This window comes from Bombina bombina, chromosome 3 (genome assembly GCF_027579735.1).
Source record: "Bombina bombina isolate aBomBom1 chromosome 3, aBomBom1.pri, whole genome shotgun sequence".
NCBI lineage: Eukaryota > Metazoa > Chordata > Amphibia > Anura > Bombinatoridae > Bombina > Bombina bombina.
Window position 1 is genome coordinate 1,070,415,823 of NC_069501.1, and position 27,916 is coordinate 1,070,443,738.

The following is a 27,916-nucleotide window of genomic DNA, read 5'->3' on the forward strand; positions in this document are numbered from 1 at the left end:
AACCCCTAATCTGCCCCCCCCTACACCGTCGCCACCTATAATAAATTTATTAACCCCTATCCTGCCCCCCCATACCACCGCCATCTATATTAAACTAATTAACCCCTAAACCTAAGTCTAATACTAACCCTAACACCCCCCTAACTTAAATATTATTTTAATAAATCTAAATAAAAATTACTCTTATTAAGTACGTAAATTAATCCTATTTAAAAACTAAATACTTACCTATAAAATAAACCCTAATATAGCTACACTATAACTTTCAGTAGATACCACCGGTGGTTTATTTTAGATCTTTTATTGTGTTAGAAAGGCACATTTTAATATATTGTCAGATTTTCAGTAAAGTTTTTGTATTTATAAAGTCAAATTATTATCTATTTCTTATTTTTTCTTAGGCATGCTGGTTGATGTGGAGCTTCTTAGAGCACTTTATAATTTTTGCTTTTCTACTGTAACAGAATTAGATGTTCTTGGCTATTCATGTCATCAATTAATCTTATAATTTAGAAGTATGAGGAGACTCCAACCTTTGTTTGTTTTTTTCCCCAGACATTAAAATGTACATACCAGTTCCACAACACGAATCCAGGTTTTTGGTTTTGTTTTAAACAAAAAGAAAGAAAGTTTGTTTTTGAAGGATAATTTATCAGTGATGTATTTACAAAGTGCATTATTCCATATAAAATACATCTAAAATCTATAAAAAAAAAAAAAAAAAAAAAAAAAAAAAAAAACGACAAATCCTATTGTTTACTGACTGTATATGGAAAGCATGACTATTTATAATATGTAAAATGTGTTTAAAGACACACCAGCTGTTGCACACATTCTTATAAAACAAAAATAAAATAATCATGTTTGAATATAATTTTCAGCATCCAAGTTACAATGATTATTTAAAGCAGCAAGTTACAAAACCAAAACAATTTTTTTTCTCCCTTCTAAAATTACATTTTTCCAGCATTGGAAGTTTAACGTTTAAAAACAAACATGCAAGAAAATAAAAACTTCAGTTTTCAATAGGAATATTGCCAAATACAGTATATTACAGTTTTTACAGTATTTAAAAAAAAAATAAAAAAAAATAATAATAAAAAGCATAAAATGAAGGCACTAGAGACTTGTGCAAGCCCGTCATTATTTCAAAAGAGGAGATGCAAAAAAGTTGCCTTGTCTTGTAATACTGGTTGCAGATTTACTTTTGCTTCCAAACCTGAAAAATAAAAAAACAAAAATATATAAGAAATTGAAGAAAATAATTCCCCTTCCTAATTACTATACAAGATTTCCAATTTGAATGCACTTACTTCGGTGTGCTCTTCCCAAGTGTAGATTTCATCTTTTGGGATAGTGAACTTGTGGAAGGTGTTTTTGTGATCTGGTGTTCAGGAGTTGTTAGAGGTCCCAACATGCTGACTATTTAATAATAAAAAAAAGAAAAAAAAGTGTTAAAAAAAAAACAAAAAAAACAAAAAAAACAAAACAAAATACATGTATGCATATAGAACCTATATTTTCAAAAAGGAAATTTATGCTTACATGATAAATGTATTTCTTTTACGATAAGACGAGTCCACGGATTCCATCCTCACTTATAGGATTACGCCTCCTGGTCAGCAGGAAGTGGCAAAGAGCACCACAGCAGAGCTGTATATATAGCTCCTCCCTTCCCTCCCACCTCCAGTCATTCAACCGAAGTTAGGAAGAGAAAGGAAAAGCCAAGGTGCAGAGGTGACTGAAGTTTAACAAAAATAAAAACCTTTCTTAGAAAAACAGGGTGGGCCGTGGACTTGTCGTACCGTAAAAGAAATTAATGTATCAGGTAAGCATAAATTTCCTTTTCTTTTACAAGATACGACGAGTCCACGGATTTCATCCTTACTTATGGGATACAATGCCAAAGCTATAGGACATGGATGAAAGGGAGGGACAAGACAGGAACCTAAACGGAAGGCAGCACTGCTTGAAGAACCTTTCTCCCCAAAACAGCCTCAGATGAAGCAAAAGTATCAAAATTGTAAAATTTGGAAAAAGTGTGAAGAGACGACCAAGTTGCAGCCTTGCAAATCTGTTCAACAGAAGCATCATTCTTAAATGCCCATGAGGAAGCCACAGCCCTAGTGGAATGAGCCGTAATTCTTTCAGGAGGCTGCTGTCCAGCAGTCTCATAAAAGCAAGACGGATGATACTCTTCAGCCAAAAGGAAAGAGGTAGCCGTAGCTTTCTATCCCCTACGTTTCCCAGAAAAAACAACAAACAATGAAGATGATTGCCGAAAATCCTTAGGTCGCATGCAAGTAAAACTTCAGGGCACGAACCACGTCTAAGTTATGTAACAGACGCTCCTTCTTTGAAGGATTAGGACACAAGGAAGGAACCACAATTTCCTGACTAATATTCTTAGTAGAAACCACCTTAGGAAGAAAACCAGGTTTGGTATGTAAGACCACCTTATCATAATGAAAAATAAGATAAGGGGAATCACACGGTAAAGCTGAAAGCTCAGAAACTCTGCGAGCAGAGGAAATAGCAACCAAAAACAAAACTTTCCAAGATAACAACTTAATATTTATGGAATGCATAGGTTCAAACGGAACTCCTTGAAGAACATTAAGAACTAAATTCAAATTCCAAGGAGGAGCAATAGGTCGAAACACAGGTCTGATTCTAGTTAGAGCCTGACAAAAAGATTGAACTTCTGGAACATCTGACAGACGTTTCTGTAACAGAATAGACAAAGCAGAAATCTGTCCCTTTAAGGAACTTGCCGATAACCCTTTCTCCAATCCTTCTTTGAGAAAAACAGAATTTATGTTTACCTGATAAATTACTTTCTCCAACGGTGTGTCCGGTCCACGGCGTCATCCTTACTTGTGGGATATTCTCTTCCCCAACAGGAAATGGCAAAGAGCCCAGCAAAGCTGGTCACATGATCCCTCCTAGGCTCCGCCTACCCCAGTCATTCGACCGACGTTAAGGAGGAATATTTGCATAGGAGAAACCATATGGTACCGTGGTGACTGTAGTTAAAGAAAATAAATTATCAGACCTGATTAAAAAAACCAGGGCGGGCCGTGGACCGGACACACCGTTGGAGAAAGTAATTTATCAGGTAAACATAAATTCTGTTTTCTCCAACATAGGTGTGTCCGGTCCACGGCGTCATCCTTACTTGTGGGAACCAATACCAAAGCTTTAGGACACGGATGAAGGGAGGGAGCAAATCAGGTCACCTAAATGGAAGGCACCACGGCTTGCAAAACCTTTCTCCCAAAAATAGCCTCAGAAGAAGCAAAAGTATCAAACTTGTAAAATTTGGTAAAAGTGTGCAGTGAAGACCAAGTCGCTGCCCTACATATCTGATCAACAGAAGCCTCGTTCTTGAAGGCCCATGTGGAAGCCACAGCCCTAGTGGAATGAGCTGTGATTCTTTCGGGAGGCTGCCGTCCGGCAGTCTCGTAAGCCAATCTGATGATGCTTTTAATCCAAAAAGAGAGAGAGGTAGAAGTTGCTTTTTGACCTCTCCGTTTACCGGAATAAACAACAAACAAGGAAGATGTTTGTCTAAAATCCTTTGTAGCATCTAAATAGAATTTTAGAGCGCGAACAACATCCAAATTGTGCAACAAACGTTCCTTCTTTGAAACTGGTTTCGGACATAGAGAAGGTACGATAATCTCCTGGTTAATGTTTTTGTTAGAAACAACTTTTGGAAGAAAACCAGGTTTAGTACGTAAAACCACCTTATCTGCATGGAACACCAGATAAGGAGGAGAACACTGCAGAGCAGATAATTCTGAAACTCTTCTAGCAGAAGAAATTGCAACTAAAAACAAAACTTTCCAAGATAATAACTTAATATCAACGGAATGCAAGGGTTCAAACGGAACCCCCTGAAGAACTGAAAGAACTAAATTGAGACTCCAAGGAGGAGTCAAAGGTTTGTAAACAGGCTTAATTCTAACCAGAGCCTGAACAAAGGCTTGAACATCTGGCACAGCGGCCAGCTTTTTGTGAAGTAACACAGACAAGGCAGAAATCTGTCCCTTCAGGGAACTTGCAGATAATCCTTTTTCCAATCCTTCTTGAAGGAAGGATAGAATCCTAGGAATCTTAACCTTGTCCCAAGGAAATCCTTTAGATTCACACCAACAGATATATTTTTTCCAAATTTTGTGGTAAATCTTTCTAGTTACAGGCTTTCTGGCCTGAACCAGAGTATCGATAACAGAATCTGAGAACCCTCGCTTCGATAAGATCAAGCGTTCAATCTCCAAGCAGTCAGCTGGAGTGAAACCAGATTCGGATGTTCGAACGGACCCTGAACAAGAAGGTCTCGTCTCAAAGGTAGCTTCCAAGGAGGAGCCGATGACATATTCACCAGATCTGCATACCAAGTCCTGCGTGGCCACGCAGGAGCTATCAAGATCACCGACGCCCTCTCCTGATTGATCTTGGCTACCAGCCTGGGGATGAGAGGAAACGGCGGGAACACATAAGCTAGTTTGAAGGTCCAAGGTGCTACTAGTGCATCCACTAGAGCCACCTTGGGATCCCTGGATCTGGACCCGTAGCAAGGAACTTTGAAGTTCTGACGAGAGGCCATCAGATCCATGTCTGGAATGCCCCACAGCTGAGTGACTTGGGCAAAGATTTCCGGATGGAGTTCCCACTCCCCCGGATGCAATGTCTGACGACTCAGAAAATCCGCTTCCCAATCTTCCACTCCTGGGATGTGGATAGCAGACAGGTGGCAGGAGTGAGACTCCGCCCATAGAATGATTTTGGTCACTTCTTCCATCGCCAGGGAACTCCTTGTTCCCCCCTGATGGTTGATGTACGCAACAGTTGTCATGTTGTCTGATTGAAACCGTATGAACTTGGCCCTCGCTAGCTGAGGCCAAGCCTTGAGAGCATTGAATATCGCTCTCAGTTCCAGAATATTTATCGGTAGAAGAGATTCTTCCCGAGACCAAAGACCCTGAGCTTTCAGGGATCCCCAGACCGCACCCCAGCCCATCAGACTGGCGTCGGTCGTGACAATGACCCACTCTGGTCTGCGGAATGTCATCCCTCGTGACAGGTTGTCCAGGGACAGCCACCAACGGAGTGAGTCTCTGGTCTTCTGATTTACTTGTATCTTCGGAGACAAGTCTGTATAGTCCCCATTCCACTGACTGAGCATGCACAGTTGTAATGGTCTTAGATGAATGCGTGCAAAAGGAACTATGTCCATTGCCGCTACCATCAACCCGATCACTTCCATGCACTGAGCTATGGAAGGAAGAGGAACGGAATGAAGTATCCGACAAGAGTCTAGAAGTTTTGTTTTTCTGGCCTCTGTCAGAAAAATCCTCATTTCTAAGGAGTCTATTATTGTTCCCAAGAAGGGAACCCTTGTTGACGGAGATAGAGAACTCTTTTCCACGTTCACTTTCCATCCGTGAGATCTGAGAAAGGCCAGGACAATGTCCGTGTGAGCCTTTGCTTGAGGAAGGGACGACGCTTGAATCAGAATGTCGTCCAAGTAAGGTACTACAGCAATGCCCCTTGGTCTTAGCACAGCTAGAAGGGACCCTAGTACCTTTGTGAAAATCCTTGGAGCAGTGGCTAATCCGAAAGGAAGCGCCACGAACTGGTAATGTTTGTCCAGGAATGCGAACCTCAGGAACCGATGATGTTCCTTGTGGATAGGAATATGTAGATACGCATCCTTTAAATCCACCGTGGTCAAGAATTGACCTTCCTGGATGGAAGGAAGAATAGTTCGAATGGTTTCCATCTTGAACGATGGAACCTTGAGAAACTTGTTTAAGATCTTGAGATCTAAGATTGGTCTGAACGTTCCCTCTTTTTTTGGGAACTATAAACAGATTGGAGTAGAACCCCATCCCTTGTTCTCTTAATGGAACGGGATGAATCACTCCCATTTTTAACAGGTCTTCTACACAATGTAAGAATGCCTGTCTTTTTATGTGGTCTGAAGACAACTGAGACCTGTGGAACCTCCCCCTTGGGGGAAGTCCCTTGAATTCCAGAAGATAACCTTGGGAGACTATTTCTAGCGCCCAAGGATCCAGAACATCTCTTGCCCAAGCCTGAGCGAAGAGAGAGAGTCTGCCCCCCACCAGATCCGGTCCCGGATCGGGGGCCAACATTTCATGCTGTCTTGGTAGCAGTGGCAGGTTTCTTGGCCTGCTTTCCCTTGTTCCAGCCTTGCATTGGTCTCCAAGCTGGCTTGGCTTGAGAAGTATTACCCTCTTGCTTAGAGGACGTAGCACCTTGGGCTGGTCCGTTTCTACAAAAGGGACGAAAATTAGGTTTATTTTTTGCCTTGAAAGGCCGATCCTGAGGAAGGGCGTGGCCCTTACCCCCAGTGATATCCGAGATAATCTCTTTCAAGTCAGGGCCAAACAGCGTTTTCCCCTTGAAAGGAATGTTAAGTAGCTTGTTCTTGGAAGACGCATCAGCCGACCAAGATTTCAACCAAAGCGCTCTGCGCGCCACAATAGCAAACCCAGAATTCTTAGCCGCTAACCTAGCCAATTGCAAAGTGGCGTCTAGGGTGAAAGAATTAGCCAATTTGAGAGCATTGATTCTGTCCATAATCTCCTCATAAGGAGGAGAATCACTGTCGACCGCCTTTATCAGCTCATCGAACCAGAAACATGCGGCTGTAGCGACAGGGACAATGCATGAAATTGGTTGTAGAAGGTAACCCTGCTGAACAAACATCTTTTTAAGCAAACCTTCTAATTTTTTATCCATAGGATCTTTGAAAGCACAACTATCCTCTATGGGTATAGTGGTGCGTTTGTTTAAAGTGGAAACCGCTCCCTCGACCTTAGGGACTGTCTGCCATAAGTCCTTTCTGGGGTCGACCATAGGAAACAATTTTTTAAATATGGGGGGAGGGACGAAAGGAATACCGGGCCTTTCCCATTCTTTATTAACAATGTCCGCCACCCGCTTGGGTATAGGAAAAGCTTCTGGGAGCCCCGGCACCTCTAGGAACTTGTCCATTTTACATAGTTTCTCTGGGATGACCAACTTGTCACAATCATCCAGAGTGGATAATACCTCCTTAAGCAGAATGCGGAGATGTTCCAACTTAAATTTAAAAGCAATCACATCAGGTTCAGCTTGTTGAGAAATGTGCCCTGAATCAGTAATTTCTCCCTCAGACAAAACCTCCCTGGCCCCATCAGACTGAGTTAGAGGCCCTTCAGAAATATTAATATCAGCGTCGTCATGCTCTTCAGTATCTAAAACAGAGCAGTCGCGCTTACGCTGATAAGTGTTCATTTTGGCTAAAATGTTTTTGACAGAATTATCCATTACAGTTAAACACTAAAAAACTCTAAGCCATCTCCGTGGAGATGTTGCCTGTACAACGGCAAAGAGAATGACTGGGGTAGGCGGAGCCTAGGAGGGATCATGTGACCAGCTTTGCTGGGCTCTTTGCCATTTCCTGTTGGGGAAGAGAATATCCCACAAGTAAGGATGACGCCGTGGACCGGACACACCTATGTTGGAGAAATATAAAATCCTGGGAATCCTAATCCTACTCTACGAGTAGCCCTTGGATTTGCACCAATAAAGATATTTACGCCATATCTTATGGTAAATCTTTCTAGTAACAAGCTTACGAGCCTGAATCAAGGTATCGATGACCGCATCAGAGAACCCTCGCTTAGATAAAATCAAGCGTTCAATCTACAAGCCCTCACTTTACCTTTTCCTCTCACTAACACAGGCAAAGAGAATGACTGGGGGTGGGAGGGAAAGGAGGAGGTATATATACAGCTCTGCTGTGGTGCTTTTTGCCACTTCCTGCTGACCAGGAGGCGTAATCCCACAAGGATTAAATCCGTGGACTCGTCGTATCTTGTAAAAGAAAAGGAAATTTATGCTTACCTGATACATTAATTTCTTTTACGATACGACGAGTCCACAGATTTCATCCTTACTTGTGGGATATTATCCTCCTGCTAACAGGAAGTGGCAAAGAGCACCACAGCAGAGCTGTATATATAGCTCCTCCCTTCCCCTCCACCTCCAGTCATTCGACCGAAGGTTTCTTTAGGAAGAGAAAGGAAAACATAATTTATGCTTACCTGATACATTTATTTCTCTTGTGATGTATCGAGTCCACGGATTCATCCTTACTTGTGGGATATTCTCCTTCCCAACAGGAAGTGGCAAAGAGAGCACCCACAGCAGAGTTGTCTATATAGCTCCTCCCTTAACTCCACCCCCCAGTCATTCGACCGAAGGCTAGGGAGAAACTATAGGGTGCAGTGGTGACTGAAAGTTTTAAAATAAAAATATATATGCCCGTCTTAAAAAACAGGGCGGGCCGTGGACTCGATACATCACAAGAGAAATAAATGTATCAGGTAAGCATAAATGTTTTCTCTTGTAAGATGTATCAAGTCCACGGATTCATCCTTACTTGTGGGATACCAATACCAAAGCTTTAGAACACGGATGAAGGGAGGGACAAGACAGGGACCTTAAACGGAAGGCACCACTGCTTGTAGAACCTCTCTCCCAAAAATAGCCTCCGAAGAAGCAAAAGTATCAAATTTGTAAAAAGTATGAAGCGAAGACCAAGTGGCGGCCTTACAAATCTGTTCAACAGAAGCCTCATTTTTAAAAGCCCATGTGAAAGCCACAGCTCTAGTAGAATGAGCAGTAATTCTTTCAGGAGGCTGCTGTCCAGCAGTCTCATAGGCCAAACGGATGATGTTTTTCAGCCAAAAGGAAAGAGGTAGCCGTAGCCCTTTGACCTGTCCGTTTACCAGAATAAACAACAAACAAAGAAGATGTTTGACGGAAATCTTTAGTTGCTTGCAAGTAGAACTTTAAAGCACGAACCACATCAAGATTGTGTAACAGACGTTCCTTCTTAGATGAAGGATTAGGACACAGAGAAGGAACTACAATCTCTTGATTGATATTCTTATTAGAAACAACCTTAGGAAGAAACCCAGGTTTGGTACGCAAAACCACCTTATCTGCATGGAAAACAAGGTAAGGGGAAATCACATTGTAAAGCAGATAGCTCAGAAACTCTTCGAGCCGAAGAGATAGCTACTAAAAACAAAACTTTCCAAGATAGAAGCTTAATATCTATGGAATGCATAGGTTCAAACGGAACCCCTTGAAGAACTTTAAGAACTAAGTTTAGGCTCCATCGCGGAGCAAAAGGTTTAAATACAGGCTTGATTCTGACCAAAGCCTGATTAAATGCTTGAACGTCTGGGACATCTGCCAGACGTTTGTGTAGTAGAATAGACAAAACAGATATTTGTCCTTTTAAGGAACTAGCAGATAATCCCTTCTCTAAACCTTCTTAGAGAAAAGACAGTATTCTAGGAATCCTAATCTTACTCCACGAGTAACCTTTGGATTCACACCAATAAAGATATTTGCGCCAAATCTTATGATAGCGCTTCCTGGTGACAGGCTTTCTAGCCTGAATCAGGGTATCAATGACCGACTCAGAGAAACCACGCTTTGATAGAATCAGGCGTTCAATCTCCAAGTAGTCAGACGCAGAGAAATTAGATTTGGATGTGTGAACTGACCTTGGATTAGAAGGTCCCGCCTCATTGCCAGAGTCCACGGTGGAACCGAGGACATGTCCACTAGGTCTGCATACCAAATCCTGCGTGGCCACGCAGGTGCTATCAGAATTACCGAAGCTCTCTCCTGCTTGATTCTGGCAACCAGACGTAGGAGGAGAGGAAATGGTGGAAATACATAGGCCAGATTTAAGGACCAAGGCACTGCTAGAGCATCTATCAGTACCGCCTTGGGATCCTGGGACCTGGACCCATAACAAGGAAGTTTGGCATTCTGACGAGACGCCATCAGATCCAATTCTGGTGTGCCTCATAGCAACTACCTCCGGATGGAGTTCCCACTCCCCCGGATGAAAAGTCTGACGACTTAGAAAATCCGCCTCCCAGTTCTCTACTCCTGGGATGTGGCTTGCTGAGAGATGGCAAGAGTGATCCTCTGCCCACCGGATTATTTTGGTTACCTCCATCATCGCTAGAGGACTCCTTGATGATTGATATAAGCTACAGTTGTGATGTTGTCCGACTGAAACCTGATTAATTTGGCCGCAGCAAGCTGAGGCTATGCCTGAAGCCCATTGAATATCGCTCTCAGTTCTAGAATGTTTATCGGAAGAAGAGATTCCTCCCAAGACCATAAGCCCTGTGCTTTCAGGGAGTTCAAGACTGTACCCCAGCCTAGCAGGCTGGAATCTGTCGTTACAATGAGCCACTCTGGCCTGCGAAAACATTCCCTGAGACAGGTGGTCCTGAGACAACCACAAGAGAAGAGAGTCTCTGGTCCCCTGGTCCAGATGCAGTTGAGGAGATAAATCTGCATAATCCCTATTCCACTGTTTGAGCATGCATAGTTGCAGTGGTCTGAGGTGTAGGCGGTCAAAAGGAACTATGTCCATTGCCGCTACCATGAGTCCAATTACCTCCATACATTGAGCCACTGATGGCCGAGGAATGGAATGAAGAGCTCGGCAAGTGGTTAAGAGTTTTAATTTTCTGACCTCCGTCAGAAATATTTTCATTTCTACCGAGTCTCTCAGAGTCCCTAGGAAGGAAACTCTTGTAAGAGGGAAGAGAGAACTCTATTTTATGTTCACCTTCCACCCGTGAGCTCTCAGAAAAGCCAACACGATGTCCGTGTGAGACTTGGCCAGCTGGAAAGTCGACGCCTGAATTAAGATGTCGTCTAGATAAGGCGCCACTGCTATGCCCCGTGGTCGCAGAACCGCCAGAAGTGACCCTAGCACTTTTGTGAAAATTCTGGGAGCCATGGCCAACCCGAAGGGAAGGGCCACAAACTTGTAATGCCTGTTTAGAAAGGCGAATCTGAAAAATTGATGATGATCTCTGAATAGGGATGTGTAGATACGCATCCTTTAAGTCCACGGTAGATTCTGTTTGGTCCTCATCTTATTTGATCTATCCTGAGGGAGGGCATGACCTTTCCCTCCAGTGATGTCTGAAATAATCTTTCAGTTCAGGCCCGAATAGGGTCTTTACCTTTGAAAGGAATGTTCAAAAGTTTAGATTTAGAGGACACATCAGCAGAGCAGGACTTAAGCCATAACACCCTGCGTGCTAAAATGGCAAAACCTGAATTCTTTGCCGCTAATTTAGCCAGTTGAAATGCGGCATCTGTAATAAAAGAATTAGCCAACTTAAAGGCCTTAATTCTGTCCATAATCTCCTCTAATGGAGTCTCCATTTGAAGAGCCTCCTCTAGAGCCTCAAACCAGAAAGCAGCTGCAGCTGTTACAGGAACAATGCACGCAATAGGTTGGAGAGAAAAACCTTGATGAACAAAAATTTTCTTCAAGAGACCTTCTAATTTTTTATCCATAGGATCTTTGAAAGCACAACTGTCTTCGAACCACACTCGCTCTGCCCTTCCTAGTTTCTTAGAGTAGGCAAAGAGAATGACTGGGGGGTGGAGCTAAGGGAGGAGCTATATAGACAGCTCTGCTGTGGGTGCTCTTTGCCACTTCCTGTTGGGAAGGAGAATATCCCACAAGTAAGGATGAATCCGTGGACTTGATACATCTTACAAGAGAAAAGCTAAAAGGTGCAGAGGTGACTGAAGTTGTAAAAATAAAACAAAATATAATCTGTCTTAAAAATGATAGGGAGGGCCGTGGGACTTGTCGTATCGTAGAAGAAATTAATTTATCAGGTAAGCATAAATTTACTTTTCTTCTACATGATACGACGAGTCCACAGATTTCATCCTTACTTGTGGGATACAAAACCAAAGCTACAGGACACGGATGAAAAGGGAGGGACAAGACCGAGACCTAAACGGAAGGCACCACTGCTTGAAGAACTTTTCTCCCAAAAACAGCCTCAGAAGAAGCAAAAGTATCAAATGCATCGTTTTTAAAGGCCCATGTGGAAGCCACAGCCCTAGTAGAATGAGCCGTAATTCTTTCAGGAGGCTGCTGTCCAGCAGTCTCATATTGCAGGCAGATGATACTCTTCAGCCAAAAAGAAAGAGGTAGCCGTAGCTTTCTGACTCCTACGCTTTCCAGAATAAACAATAAATAATGAAGATGATTGACGGAAATCCTTAGTCGCCTGTAAGTAAAACTTCAAGGCACGGACCATGTCCAGGTTATGTAACAGACGCTCCTTCTTAGAAGGACTAGGACACAAGGAAGGAACAACAATTTCCTGATTGATATTCTTATTTGAAACAACCTTAGGAAGAGATCCAGGTTTGGTACGTAAAACCACCTTATAAGACTGAAATATAAGATAAGGCGAATCACATTGTAACACTGAAAGCTCAGAAACTCTTTGAGCAGAAGAAATAGCAACTAAAAACTTTCCAAGATAACAATATAATATCTATGGAATGCATAGGTTCAAACGGAACCCCTTGAAGAACTAAATTCAAACTCCAGGGAGGAGTAATTGGTCTGAATACAGGCTTAATTCTAGATAGAGCCTGACAAAAAGACTGAACATCTGCCACATCTGCCAAACGTTTGTGAAGCAAAATTGACAAAGCAGAAATTTGTGCCTTTAAAGAACTTGCTAATAACCCTTTCTCTAATCCTTCTTGGAGAAAGGACAGAATCCTGGGAATCCTAAATTTACTCCATGAGTAACCCTTGGATTCACACCAATAAAGATATTTACGCCATATCTTATGATAGATTTTTCTAGTGACAGGCTTTCGAGCCTGTATCAAAGTATCGATGACCGAATCAAAGAATCCTTGCTTAGATAAGATCAAGCGTTCAATCTCCAAGCAGTCAGCTGCAGAGAAATTAGATTTGGATGTTGGAAAGGACCTTGAATGAGAAGGTCCTGTCTCAAAGGAAGTTTCCACGGTGGCAGAGAGGACATGTCCACTAGATCCGCATACCAAGTCCTGCGTGGCCACGCAGGCGCTTTCAGGATTACAGAAGCTCTCTCCTGTTTGATTCGAGCAATCACGCGTGGAAGGAGAGGAAACGGTGGAAACACATAAGCTAGGCTGAATGACCAAGGCACTGCCAGGGCATCTATCAGTTCGGCCTTTGGATCCCTCGACCTGGATCCGTAACGTGGAAGCTTGGCATTCTGACGAGATGCCATCAGATCCAGTTCCAGTCTGCCCCATTTGCGAACTAATGAAGCAAACACCTCCGGATGGAGTTCCCACTTACTCGGATGAAAAGTCTGACGACTCAGAAAATCCACTTCCCAGTTTTCTACCCCTGGGATGTAGATTTCCGATAGATGACAAGAGTGGGCCTCCGCCCATCTGATTATCTTGGATACTTCCGTCATCGCTAAGGAACTCCTCGTTCCCCCCTGATGATTGACATATGCCACAGTCGTGATGTTGTCCGACTGGAATCTGATGAATTTGTCCGAAGCCAACTGAGGCCACGCCTGAAGCGCATTGAATATTGCTCTCAGTTCGAGGATATTGATTGGAAGTAGAGACTCCACCCGAGTCCAAAAACTGAGCCATCAGGGAATTCCAGACTGTACCCCAGCCTAGTAGACTGGCGTCCGTTGTCACTATTACCCACAAGGGTCTGCGGAAACACGTCCCCTGGGACAGATGATCCGGCGACAACCACCAAAGAAGAGAGAGAGTCTTTGGTCTCTTGATCCAGATTTATCTGAGGAGATAAAATTTGCATAGTCCCCATTCCACTGTCTGAGCATGCATAGTTGCAGTGGTCTGAGATGAAAGCGGGCAAACGGAATGATGTCCATCGCCGCTACCATTAATCCAATGACCTCCATGAGCCACTGATGGCCGAGGAATGGACTGAAGTGCTTGGCAGGTATTTAGAATCTTTGTTTTTCTGACCTCCGTCAGAAATATTTTCATGTCCGAGTCTTTAAGAGTCCCCAAGGCTCTAACCATAAGGCTCTATGCGCTGGAACAGAGCAACCTATGCTCCCAGATTGATAACTTGAAGGGGAGAAATTGAATTAAAGGAAATTAGCCAATTTGAAAGCTTTTATCCTCTCCTGAATTTTATTCAGGAAAAATTCTGACTTAGTAGCCTCAGAAAATGCATCAAACCAATATGCCGTCACACTAGTGACGGTAGCCAAGTACACAGCTGGTTGCCATTGTATGCCCTGGTGTACATCCCACTTGTAATCTCTGACCAACTATCCTCTAAGGGTATAGTAGTTAATTTAGTTAAGTTGAAACAACTCCGTCCCTCATTAGGGAATGTTTGTCCAACCTACTTAGCTGAGTCGGCTATGGGAAACCGGTTTGCAAATATAGGGAATGTCTTTACTAAACGTACTATGTTGGAATCGCCCAGAATGGTGAAAAAACAGAATTTATGCTTACCTGATAAATTACTTTCTCCAACGGTGTGTCCGGTCCACGGCGACATCCATAACTTGTGGGAATATTCTCCTCCCCAACAGGAAATGGCAAAGAGCACAGCAAAAGCTGTCCATATATTCCCTCCCAGGCTCCGCCCTCCCCAGTCATTCGACCGACGGATAGGAGAAAAAAAGGAGAAACTATAGGGTGCCGTGGTGACTGTAGTGTATAAAGAAAGAAATTTTTCAAACCCGATTAAAAAACCAGGGGGGGGGGGGGGGGCGTGGATCGTACACACCGTTGGAGAAAGTAATTTATCAGGTAAGCATAAATTCTGTTTTCTCCAACATTGGTGTGTCCGGTCCACGGCGTCATCCATAACTTGTGGGAACCAATACCAAAGCTTTAGGACACGGATGAAGGGAGGGAGCAAATCAGGTTACCTAAACAGAAGGCACCACGGCTTGCAAAACCTTTCTCCCAAAAATAGCCTCAGAGGAAGCAAAAGTATCAAATTTGTAGAATTTGGCAAAAGTGTGCAGAGAAGACCAAGTCGCTGCCTTACATATCTGATCAACAGAAGCCTCGTTCTTGAAGGCCCATGTGGAAGCCACAGCCCTAGTAGAGTGAGCTGTGATTCGTTCAGGAGGCTGCCGTCCGGCAGTCTCGTAAGCCAATCGGATGATGCTTTTCAGCCAGAAGGAAAGAGGTAGCAGTAGCTTTTTGACCTCTCCTCTTACCAGAATAAACGACAAACAGAGAAGAAGTTTGTCTGAAATGCTTTGTTGCTTCTAAATAGAACTTTAAAGCCCGGACTACATCTAAATTGTGTAACAAACGTTCCTTCTTTGAAACTGGATTCGGACACAAAGAAGGAACAACTATTTCCTAGTTAATATTCTTGTTGGAAACAACTTTTGGAAGAAAACCAGGCTTGGTACGCAAAACAACCTTATCTGAATGGAACACCAGATAGGGTGGGTCACACTGCAAAGCAGATAATTCAGAAACTCATCTAGCAGAAGAAATAGCAACCAAAAACAGAACTTTCCAAGATAATAACTTAATATCTATGGAATGTAGAGGTTCAAACGGAACCCCTTGAAGAACTGAAAGAACTAAATTTAGACTCCAGGGAGGAGTCAAAGGTCTGTAAACAGGCTTGATCCTGACCAAAGCCTGTACAAAAGCTTGAACATCTGGCACAGCTGCCAGTCGTTTGTGTAACAAGACAGATAGAGCAGAAATCTGTCCTTTTAGAGAACTCGCTGACAATCCCTTATCCAAACCTTCTTGGCGAAAGGAGAGGATCCTGGGAATTTTAATCTTATTCCATGAGAATCCATTGGATTCACACCAACAGATATATCTTTTCCATATTTTATGGTAAATCTTTCTAGTCACGGGTTTTCTGGCTTGGACCAAAGTATCTATCACTGAATCCGAAAACTCGCGCTTGGATAAAATCAAGCGTTCAATTTCCAAGCAGTCAGCTGGAGAGAAACTAGATTTGGATGTTCGAATGGACCTTGCACTAGAAGATCCTGTCTCAAAGGTAGCTTCCATGGTGGAGCCGATGACATATTCACCAGGTCTGCATACCAAGTCCTGCGTGGCCACGCAGGAGCTATCAAAATCACAGAGGCCTTCTCCTGTTTGATCCTGGCTACCAGCCTGGGAAGGAGAGGGAATGGCGGAAACTCATAAGCTAGGTTGAACGACCAAGGCGCCACTAATGCATCCACTAGAGTCGCCTTGGGATCCCTGGATCTGGACCCGTAGCAAGGAACCTTGAAGTTCTGACGAGACGCCATCAGATCCATGTCTGGAATGCCCCATAATTGAGTCAACTGGGCAAACACCTCCGGGTGAAGTTCCCGGATGGAAAGTCTGACGACTCAGATAATCCGCCTCCCAGTTGTCTACTCCTGGGATGTGGATTGCAGATAGGTGGCAGGAGTGATCCTCCGCCCATTTGATGATTTTGGACACCTCTCTCATCGCCAAGGAACTCCTTGTTCCCCCCTGATGGTTGATGTAAGCAACAGTCGTCATGTTGTCTGACAGGAATCTTATGAATCTGGCCTTCGCTAGTTGAGGCCAAGCCCGGAGAGCATTGAATATCGCTCTCAGCTCCAGAATGTTTATCGGGAGAAGAGACTCTTCCCGAGACCATAGACCCTGAGCTTTCAGGGAATCCCAGACCGCGCCCCAGCCTAATAGACTGGCGTCGGTCGTGACGATGACCCACTCTGGTCTGCGGAAGCTCATTCCCTGGGACAGGTGATCCTGGGTCAGCCACCAACGGAGTGAGTCTCTGGTCATCTGGTCTACTTGAATCATTGGAGACAAGTCTGTATAGTCCCCATTCCACTGCTTGAGCATGCACAGTTGTAATGGTCTTAGATGAATTCGAGCAAAAGGAACTATGTCCATTGCTGCAACCATCAACCCTACTACTTCCATGCACTGAGCTATGGAAGGCTGCAGAATAGAACAGTGAAGTTCTTGCAGTGAAGAACTTGACAAGCATTTAGAAGCTTTGACTTTCTGACATCTGTCAGGAAAATCTTCATTTCTAAAGAATCTATTATTGTTCCCAAGAAGGGAACTCTTGTCGAAGGAGACCGGGAACTCTTTTCTACTTTCACCTTCCACCCGTGAGATCTGAGAAAGGCTAGAACAATGTCTGTATGAGCCTTTGCCTTGGAAAGAGACGACGCTTGAATTAGAATGTCGTCTAGGTAAGGTGCCACTGCAATGCCCCTCGGTCTTAGAACCGCTAGAAGGGACCCTAGCACCTTTGTGAAAATTCTGGAAGCAGTGGCTAAACCGAACGGAAGAGCCACGAACTGGTAATGTTTGTCCAGAAAGGCGAACCTTAGGAACTGATGATCTTTGTGGATAGGAATATGTAGGTACGCATCCTTTAAATCCACGGTAGTCATATATTGACCCTCCTGGATTGTGGGTAAAATTGTTCGAATGGTTTCCATTTTGAACGATGGAACTCTGAGAAATTTGTTTAGAATTTTTAAATCCAGAATTGGTCTGAAAGTTCCCTCTTTTTTGGGAACTACAAACAGGTTTGAGTAAAACCCCTGACCTTGTTCCACTGTTGGAACTGGGTGTATCACTCCCATCTTTAACAGGTCTTCTACACAATGTAAGAATGCCTGTCTCTTTATTTGGTTTGAAGATAAGCGAGACATGTGGAACCTTCCCCTTGGGGGTAGTTCCTTGAATTCTAGAAGATAACCCTGAGAGACTATTTCTAGTGCCCAGGGATCCTGAACATCTCTTGCCCAAGCCTGAGCAAAGAGAGAGAGTCTGCCCCCTACTAGATCCGGTCCCGGATCGGGGGCTACTCCTTCATGCTGTCTTGGTAGCAGCAGCAGGCTTCTTGGCCTGTTTACCCTTGTTCCAGCCTTGCATCGGTTTCCAAGCTGGTTTAGTCTGGGAAGCGTTACCCTCTTGTCAAGAGGCTGCAGAGTTGGAGGCCGGTCCGTTCCTGAAATTGCGAAAGGAACAAAAATTAGACTTATTCTTAGCCTTGAAAGGCCTATCTTGTGGGAGGGCATGGCCCTTACCCCCAGTGATGTCTGAAATAATTTCTTTCAATTCTGGCCCAAAAAGGGTCTTACCTTTGAAAGGGATATTAAGCAATTTTGTCTTGGAAGATACATCCGCCGACCAAGACTTTAGCCAGAGCGCTCTGCGCGCCACAATTGCAAACCCTGAATTTTTCGACACTAATCTCGCTAACTGCAAAGCGGCATCTAAAATAAAGGAATTAGCTAACTTAAGTGCGTGAATTCTGTCCATAACTTCCTCATACGGAGTCTCCCTACTGAGCGATTTTTCTAGTTCTTCGAACCAGAACCACGCTGCTGTAGTGACAGGAATAATACACAAAATAGGTTGAAGGAGGTAACCTTGCTGTACAAAAATCTTTTTAAGCAAACCCTCCAATTTTTTATCCATAGGATCTTTGAAAGCACAATTATCCTCAATAGGAATGGTCGTGCGTTTGGCTAGTGTAGAAACCGCCCCCTCGACCTTAGGGACTGTTTGCCATAAGTCCTTTCTGGGGTCGACCATAGGGAATAATTTCTTAAATATAGGAGGAGGGACAAAAGGTATGCCTGGCTTCTCCCACTCCTTATTCACTATGTCCGCCACCCGTTTGGGTATTGGAAAAGCATCAGGGTGCACCGGGACCTCAAGGAACTTGTCCATCTTGCACAATTTTTCTGGGATGACCAGATTGTCACAATCATCCAGAGTAGATAGCACCTCCTTAAGCAATGCGCGGAGATGCTCTAATTTAAATTTAAATGTCACAACATCAGGTTCTGCCTGCTGAGAAATTCTTCCTGTATCAGAAATTTCCCCATCTGACAAAACCTCCCTCATTGCCACTTCAGATTGTTGTGAGGGTATGACAGAAAAATTATCATCAGCGCCCTCCTGCTCTACAGTGTTTAAAACAGAGCAATCGCGCTCTCTCTGAAATGCTGGCATTTTGGATAAAATATTTGCTATGGAGTTATCCATTACAGCCGTCAATTGTTGCATAGTAACAAGCATTGGCGCGCTAGAAGTACTAGGGGTCTCCTGCGTGGGCAAAACTGGTGTAGACACAGAAGGAGATGATGTAGAACTATGTCTACTTCCTTCATCATCTTGGGCAACTTTATAATTTGTGACAGTACTGTCCGTACTTTGTTTGGACGCTATGGCACAATTATCACACATATTAGAAACAGAATTTATGCTTACCTGATAAATTACTTTCTCCAACGGTGTGTCCGGTCCACGGCGTCATCCTTACTTGTGGGAATATCTCTTCCCCAACAGGAAATGGCAAAGAGTCCCAGCAAAGCTGGCCATATAGTCCCTCCTAGGCTCCGCCCACCCCAGTCATTCGACCGACAGACAGGAGGAAAAAAAATATAGGAGAAACCATATGGTACCGTGGTGACTAGTTAGAGAAAATAATTTATCAGACCTGATTAAAAAACCAGGGCGGGCCGTGGACCGGACACACCGTTGGAGAAAGTAATTTATCAGGTAAGCATAAATTCTGTTTTCTCCAACATTGGTGTGTCCGGTCCACGGCGTCATCCTTACTTGTGGGAACCAATACCAAAGCTTTAGGACACGGATGAAGGGAGGGAGCAAATCAGGTTACCTAAACGGAAGGCACCACAGCTTGCAAAACCTTTCTCCCAAAAATAGCCTCCGAAGAAGCAAAAGTATCAAATTTGTAAAATTTGGCAAAAGTGTGCAGTGAAGACCAAGTCGCTGCCTTACATATCTGATCAACAGAAGCCTCGTTCTTGAAGGCCCATGTGGAAGCCACAGCCCTAGTGGAGTGAGCTGTGATTCTTTCAGGAGGCTGCCGTCTGGCAGTCTCGTAAGCCAATCGGATGATGCTTTTAAGCCAAAAGGAAAGAGGTAGAAGTTGCTTTTTGACCTCTCCTTTTACCAGAATAGACGACAAACAGAGAAGATGTTTGTCTGAACTCTTTTGTAGCTTCTAAGTAGAATTTTAGAGCACGGACTACATCTAAATTGTGTAGCAAACGTTCCTTCTTTGAAACTGGTTTCGGACACAAAGAAGGTACAACTATCTCCTGGTTAATATTCTTGTTGGAAACAACCTTTGGAAGAAAACCAGGCTTAGTACGCAAAACAACCTTATCTGAATGGAACACCAGATAGGGCGGAGTACACTGCAGAGCAGATAACTCTGAAACTCTTCTATCAGAAGAAATAGCAACCAAAAAACAAAACTTTCCAAGATAATAACTTAATATCTATGGAATGTAGAGGTTCAAACGGAACCCCTTGAAGAACTGAAAGAACTAGATTTAGACTCCAGGGAGGAGTCAAAGGTCTGTAAACAGGCTTTATCCTAACCAGAGCCTGAACAAATGCTTGAACATCTGGCACAGATGTGTAGTAAGACAGATAAAGCAGAAATCTGTCCCTTTAGAGAACTCGCAGATAATCCTTTCTCCAAACCTTCCTGCAGAAAGGAAAGAATCTTAGGAATTTTTATCTTATTCCATGGGAATCCCTTGGATTCACACCAATTGATATATCTTTTCCATATTTTATGGTAAATCTTTCTAGTTACCGGTTTTCTGGCCTGAACCAGAGTATCTATCACAGAATCTGAAAACCCACGCTTTGATAGAATCAAGCGTTCAATCTCCAAGCCGTCAGCTGGAGGGAGATCAGATTTGGATGTTCGAATGGACCCTGAACAAGAAGGTCCTGTCGCAAAGGTAGCTTCCATGGTGGAACCGATGACATTCACCAGGTCTGCATACCAAGTCCTGCGTGGCCACGCAGGAGCTATCAAGATCACGAGGCCCTCTCCTGTTTGATCCTGGCTACCAGCCTGGGAATGAGAGGAAACGGTGGAAACACATAAGCTAGGTTGAAGGTCCAAGGTGCTACTAGTGCATCCACTAGAGTCGCCTTGGGATCCCTGGATCTGGACCCGTAGCAAGGAACCTTGAAGTTCTGACGAGATGCCATCAGATCCATGTCTGGAATGCCCCATAATTGAGTCAACTGGGCAAAGATCTCCGGGTGGAGTTCCCACTCCCCCGGATGGAATGTCTGACGACTCAGATAATCCGCTTCCCAGTTTCCCACACCTGGGATGTGGATTGCAGATAGGTGGCAGGAGTGATCCCCCGCCCATTGTATTATTTTGGTCACTTCTTTCATCGCTAGGGAACTCCTTGTTCCCCCCTGATTGATATACGCAACAGTCGTCATGTTGTCTGATTGGAATCTTATGAATCTGGCCTTTGCAAGCTGAGGCCAAGCCCTGAGAGCATTGAATATCGCTCTTAGTTCCAGAATGTTTATCGGGAGAAGAGACTCTTCCCGAGACCATAGTCCCTGAGCTTTCAGGGATTCCCAGACCGCGCCCCAGCCCACTAGACTGGCGTCGGTCGTGACAATGACCCACTCTGGTCTGCGAAAGCTCATTCCCTGGGATAGATGGTCCAGGGTCAGCCACCAACGGAGTGAATCTCTGGTCTTCTGATCTACTTGAATCAATTGAAGACAAGTCTGTATAGTCCCCATTCCACTGTTTGAGCATGCACAGTTGTAATGGTCTTAGATGAATTTGTGCAAAAGGAACTATGTCCATTGCTGCAACCATCAACCCTACTACTACCATGCACTGAGCTATGGAAGGACGTGGAACAGAGTGAAGAACTTGACAAGTGCTTAGAAGTTTTGACTTTCTGACATCTGTCAGAAAAATCCTCATTTCTAAGGAATCTATTATTGTTCCCAAGAAGGGAACTTCTTGTTGACGGAGACAGAGAACTTTTTTCTATGTTCACCTTCCATCCGTGAGATCTGAGAAAGGCCAGAACGATGTCTGTATGAGCCTTTGCTTTTGAAAGGGACGACGCTTGTATTAGAATGTCGTCCAAGTACCGTACTACTGCAATGCCCCTCGGTCTTAGAACCGCTAGAAGGGACCCGAGTACCTTTGTGAAAATTCTTGGAGCAGTGGCTAACCCGAATGGGAGGGCCACAAACTGGTAATGTTTGTCCAGAAAGGCGAACCTTAGGAACTGATGATGTTCTTTGTGGATAGGAATATGTAGGTACGCATCCTTTAGATCCACGGTAGTCATAAATTGACCTTCCTGGATAGTGGGTAGAATCGTTCGAATGGTTTCCATTTTGAACGATGGTACTCTGAGAAATTTGTTTAGGATCTTTAAATCCAGAATTGGTCTGAAGGTTCCCTCTTTTTTGGGAACTACGAACAGATTTGAGTAAAATCCCATTCCTTGTTCCGTCATTGGAACAGGGTGTATCACTCCCATCTTTAACAGGTCTTCTACACAATGTAAGAACGACTGTCTCTTTATTTGGTTTAAGGATAAGTGAGACATGTGGAACCTTCCCCTTGGGGGTAGTTCCCTGAATTCCAGAAGATAACCCTGTGAAACTATTTCTAGTGCCCAGGGATCCTGAACATCTCTTGCCCAAGCCTGAGCAAAGAGAGAGAGTCTGCCCCCTACTAGATCCGGTCCCGGATCGGGGGCTACTCCTTCATGCTGTCTTGGTAGCAGCAGCAGGCTTCTTGGCCCGTTTACCCTTGTTCCAGCCTTGCATCGGTTTCCAAGCTGGTTTAGTCTGGGAAGCGTTACCCTCTTGTCAAGAGGCTGCAGAGTTGGAGGCCGGTCCGTTCCTGAAATTGCGAAAGGAACAAAAATTAGACTTATTCTTAGCCTTGAAAGGCCTATCTTGTGGGAGGGCATGGCCCTTACCCCCAGTGATGTCTGAAATAATTTCTTTCAATTCTGGCCCAAAGAGAGTTTTACCTTTGAAAGGGATGTTAAGTAATTTTGTCTTGGATGATACATCAGCTGACCAAGACTTTAGCCAAAGCGCTCTGCGCGCCACAATTGCAAACCCTGAATTTTTCGCCGCTAATCTAGCTAATTGCAATGCGGCATCTAGAATAAAAGAGTTAGCCAACTTAAGTGCATGAACTCTATCCATAACTTCCTCATATGGAGTCTCTACTGAGCGACTTTTCTAGTTAATCGAACCAGAACCACGCTGCTGTAGTGACAGGAACAATGCACGAAATGGGTTGTAGAAGGTAACCTTGCTGTACAAAAATCTTTTTAAGCAAACCTTCCAATTTTTTATCCATAGGATCTTTGAAAGCACAACTATACTCGATAGGAATAGTAGTTCGCTTGTTTAGAGTAGAAACTGCCCCCTCGACCTTAGGGACTGTCTGCCATAAGTCCTTTCTGGGGTCGACCATAGGAAATAATTTCTTAAATATAGGGGGGGGGGGGGGGGGAGACAAAAGGTATGCCGGGCTTCTCCCACTCTTTATTCACTATGTCCGCCACCCGCTTGGGTATAGGAAAAGCGTCTGGGTGCACCGGAACCTCTAGAAACTTGTCCATCTTGCATAATTTCTCTGGAATGACCAAGTTGTCACAATCATCAAGAGTAGATAACACCTCCTTAAGCAGTGCGCGGAGATGTTCTAATTTAAATTTAAATGTCACAACATCAGGTTCAGCTTGTTGAGAAATTTTTTCTGAATCTGAAATTTCCCCTTCTGACAAAACCTCCCTCATGGCCACTTCAGATTGGTGTGAGGGTATGACAGAACAATTATTATCAGCGCCCTCCTGCTCTTCAGTGTGTAAAACAGAGCAATCGCGCTTTCTCTGATATACAGGCATTTTGGATAAAATATTTGCTATGGAGTTATCCATTACAGCCGTCAATTGTTGCATGGTAATAAGCATTGGCGCGCTAGATGTACTAGGGGCCTCCTGCATGGGCAAAACTGGTGTAGACACAGTAGGAGATGATGTAGTATCATGTCTACTCCCCTCATCTGAGGAATCATCTTGGGCAATTTCATTATCTGTGGCAGTACTGTCCTTACTTTGTTTGGACGCTATGGCACAATTATCACACAATTTTGAAAGGGGAGACACATTGGCTTTCATACATGTAGAACATAACTTATTCGAAGGCACAGACATGTTAAACAGGCTTAAACTTGTCAATAAAGCACAAAAACCGATCTAAAACAAAACCGTTACTGTCTCTTTAAATTTTAAACAGAGCACACTTTATTACTGAATATGTGAAAAAGTATTAAGGAATTGTTCAAAATTTAACGAAATTTCACCACAGTGTCTTAAAGCATTAAAAGTATTGCATACCAATTTTCAGAGCTTTAACCCTTAAAATAACGGAACCGGAGCCGTTTACAAATTTAACCCCTATACAGTCCCAGCTACAGCCTTTGCTGTGACCTAACCAAGCCCAGAGGGGAATACGATACCAAATGACGCCTTCTAGAAAGTTTTCCAAGCACTTTCAGGTCCTCACACATGCATCTGCATGTCTTGCTCTCAAAAACAACTGCGCAGTAATGGCGCGAAAATGAGGCCCAGCCTACAACTGGGAAGGCCCTCCCTGACTGGAAAAGGTGTCTAACATAGTGCCTGACGTTAAAAAACGTTCCCCAAGTTTATAAGTGTGAATTATCAGCATAAACATGTATAAAATGTCCAAATAAAGCAATCGATTTAGCCCATAAAAGTGTCTACCAGTTTTATAGCCCATATTAAGCCCTTTATTCTGTTTGAAACTAAGAAAATGGCTTACCGGTCCCCATGAGGGGAAATGACAGCCTTCCAGCATTACACAGTCTTGTTAGAAATATGGCTAGTCATACCTTAAGCAGAAAAGTCTGCTAACTGTTTCCCCCAACTGAAGTTACTTCATCTCAACAGTCCTATGTGGAAACAGCAATCGATTTTAGTTACTGTCTGCTAAAATCATCTTCCTCTCACAAACAGAAATCTTCATCCTTTTCTGTTTCAGAGTAAATAGTACATACCAGCACTATTTTAAAATAACAAACTCTTGATAGTAGAATAAAAAAAACTACATTTAAACACCACATACTCTTAACCATCTCCGTGGAGATGTTGCCTGTGCAACGGCATAGAGAATGACTGGGGTGGGCGGAGCCTAGGAGGGACTATATGGCCAGCTTTGCTGGGACTCTTTGCCATTTCCTGTTGGGGAAGAGATATTCCCACAAGTAAGGATGACGCCGTGGACCGGACACTCCAATGTTGGAGAAAGGGGGAGTCACATTGGCTTCCATACATACAGAACATGATCTATCTGAAGGCACAGACATGTTAAACAGGCTTAAACTGGTTAATAAAGCACAAAAACCGTTTTAAAACAAAACCGTTACTGTCTCTTTAAATATTAAACAGGGCACACTTTATTACTGAATATGTGAAAAACTATGAAGGAATTATCCAATCTTTACCAAATTTTCACCACAGTGTCTTAAAGCATTCAAAGTTTACAATTTTAACCCCCTTACAGTCCCAGCCCCAGCCTTTGCTGCGACTTCACCAATCCCAGGGGGGTATACGATGCCAAATGAAGCCTTCTAGGAACCTTTTCAGTGAATTCCAGACCCACACACATGCAGCTGCATGTACTGTTCTCAAAAGTAACTGCGCAGTAATGGCGCGAAAATGAGGCTCTGCCTACTACAGAGAAAGGCCCTTCCTGACTGGGAAGGTGTCTAAACAAGTGCCTGGCGTAAAAAACGTTCCCCAAAGTTATAAAGTGTGAAATTCAACTTCAAACTGCATATAATACCTAAATAAAGCAATCGATTTAGCCCATAAAAGTGTCTACCAGTTTATAGCCCATAATAAGCCCTTTATTCTGTTTGAGTCTAAGAAAATGGCTTACCGATCCCCATGAGGGAAAAATGACAGCCTTCCAGCATTACACAGTCTTGTTAGAAAAATGGCTAGTCATACCTTAAGCAGAAAAGTCTGCAAACTGTTCCCCCCAACTGAAGTTCTCTCAGCTCAACAGTCCTGTGTGGGAACAGCAATTGATTTTAGTTACTGCTGCTAAAATCATACTCCTCTTATAAACAGAACTCTTCATCTCTTTCTGTTTCAGAGTAAATAGTACATACCAGCACTATTTTAAAATAACAAACTCTTGACAGAAGAATAAAAAACTACAACTAAACACCACATACTCTTCACCATCTCCGTGGAGATGCTACTTGTTCAGAGCGGCAAAGAGAATGACTGGGGGGGCGGAGCCTGGGAGGGACTATATGGGCAGCTTTTGCTGTGCTCTTTGCCATTTCCTGTTGGGGAGGAGAATATTCCCACAAGTTATGGATGACGCCGTGGACCGGACACACCAATGTTGGAGAAAACTCCCCAAAGTATCCTTCAGTAACATGGAGGAACCATTAGGAATAGCAACTACTGAAGTAATTCCTCTAGCAATGTTTTCTTCCTCATGGGAAAAACATAATGCATCACAACTCCAAGTGGAGTAAAAAAAGGAAGCGCAGGGCACTGCATACGGGCCATAAATTTTTTGTGGGACACTAAAGGAGAAATTTGTGGCATAACTTGATCATTGTCAACAGAATCCTAAACAGCAATTGCTTCAGAGGGAGTAGGTTCTGATTTTTTTTTTTTTTAAATAAAATTTACACATAAAAACAAGCTACTGTCTCTTTATCTTAATAGGTAACTATTGTTGTGTGCTTTTGTACCATCCTAAGTCACAAAGGATGAATTTACACAAATAAACAGCTGTATTTTCTTAATAAAAATTAACACAAACTCTTACTGTCTAACTGTTAAACTGAAAAAGTTTACTGTTCTGTATAAAAAGCTTTACTGTCTCCTTAATTTTAAACAGTAACTAGTTATTCTGCCGAGTAGAAAAAAACTTCCACCCCCAAACCTCAGAAAACCTGATGAGACTTGACACTGTATTGCTCACAATATAGAAGGCAACTGTCTAGTATCCGGGGAAAAAATCCGAAAGTCAGAGCAAAGTCTCTTTGCTGCGTGACAACAAACGCAGCAGAGAAAAACCCACTATAAATATCCGATCCAACAGATAGGAACAAAGACTGCGTAGAATAGCTCCGCCCACCGCGGGCATGACGAAATAAATCTCCCGCGCGGCTATAGTAATGCAGGGAGAATTATGGCGGCCATAATAAACAAAACCTCCCATCCAGCTAGAAATACTGAGTAAAGCCTTTAGAGAGCACAGATGGCCCAAACAATGGCACGCAAACATGCCGCGCAACATAACTCTGCCCATCTTGGGCCTAACCTAACGAGGGGTAAGACTCCCTTCAGTTATGTTAGAAACGTTCAGGGGGAAAAAGGAAATTAATTCTTACCTGATAAATTTGTTTCTTTTACGATACGAAGAGTCCACAGATTTCATTCTTACTTGTGGGATATCACCTCCTTATCAGCAGGAGGCGGCAAAGAGCACCACAGCAGAGTTGTATATATAGCTCCTCCCTTCCCTCCCACTCCAGTCATTCGACCGAAGTTAGGAAGAGAAAGGAAAAGCCAAGGTGCAGAGGTGACTGAAGTTTAACAAAAATAAAGACCTGTCTCATAAAAACAAGGTGGGCCGTGGACTCATCGTATCGTAAAATAAACAAATTTATCAGGTAAGAATAAATTTCCTTTTACAAGATACGATGAGTCCACGGATTCCATCCTTACTTGTGGGATACAATACCAAAGCTATAGTACACTGATGAAACGGCAGGGACAAGACAGGAAACCTAAACGGAAGGCACTACTGCTTGAAGAACTTTCCTCCCAAAAACAGCCTCAGACGAGGCAAAAGTATCGAATTTGGAAAATTTGGAAAAAGTGTGAAGAGACAACCAAGTTGCAGCTTTGCAAATCGGTTCAACAGAAGCATCATTTTTGAATGCCCATGAGGAAGTCACAGCTCTAGTGGAATGAGCCGCAATTTGTGCAGGAGGCTGCTGTCCAGCAGTCTCATATGCAAACCGAATGATACTCGTCAGCCAAAATGAAAGAGGGAGCCATAGCTTTCGGACCCCTACGCTTCCCAGAAAACACAACAGGGAAGAAGATTTACGAAAATCCTT

At 43.4% G+C, this 27,916-nt stretch overlaps 1 protein-coding gene across 1 annotated transcript in view; it reads right to left on the minus strand.

Annotated features, from left to right (window-relative positions):
• Window positions 1-359: 359 nt before the first annotated feature.
• The window catches only part of RACGAP1 (Rac GTPase activating protein 1), a 145,043-nt gene continuing 117,486 nt past the window's right edge, over window positions 360-27,916 (minus strand). The window contains exons 14-15 of the mRNA XM_053705552.1: window positions 1,314-1,422; window positions 360-1,219 (exon numbers count right to left, since the gene is read on the minus strand). Coding sequence (XP_053561527.1) covers window positions 1,144-1,219; window positions 1,314-1,422 — 185 coding nt within the window. The 3' untranslated portion in view covers window positions 360-1,143. The remainder of the gene's footprint in view (window positions 1,220-1,313; window positions 1,423-27,916) is intronic.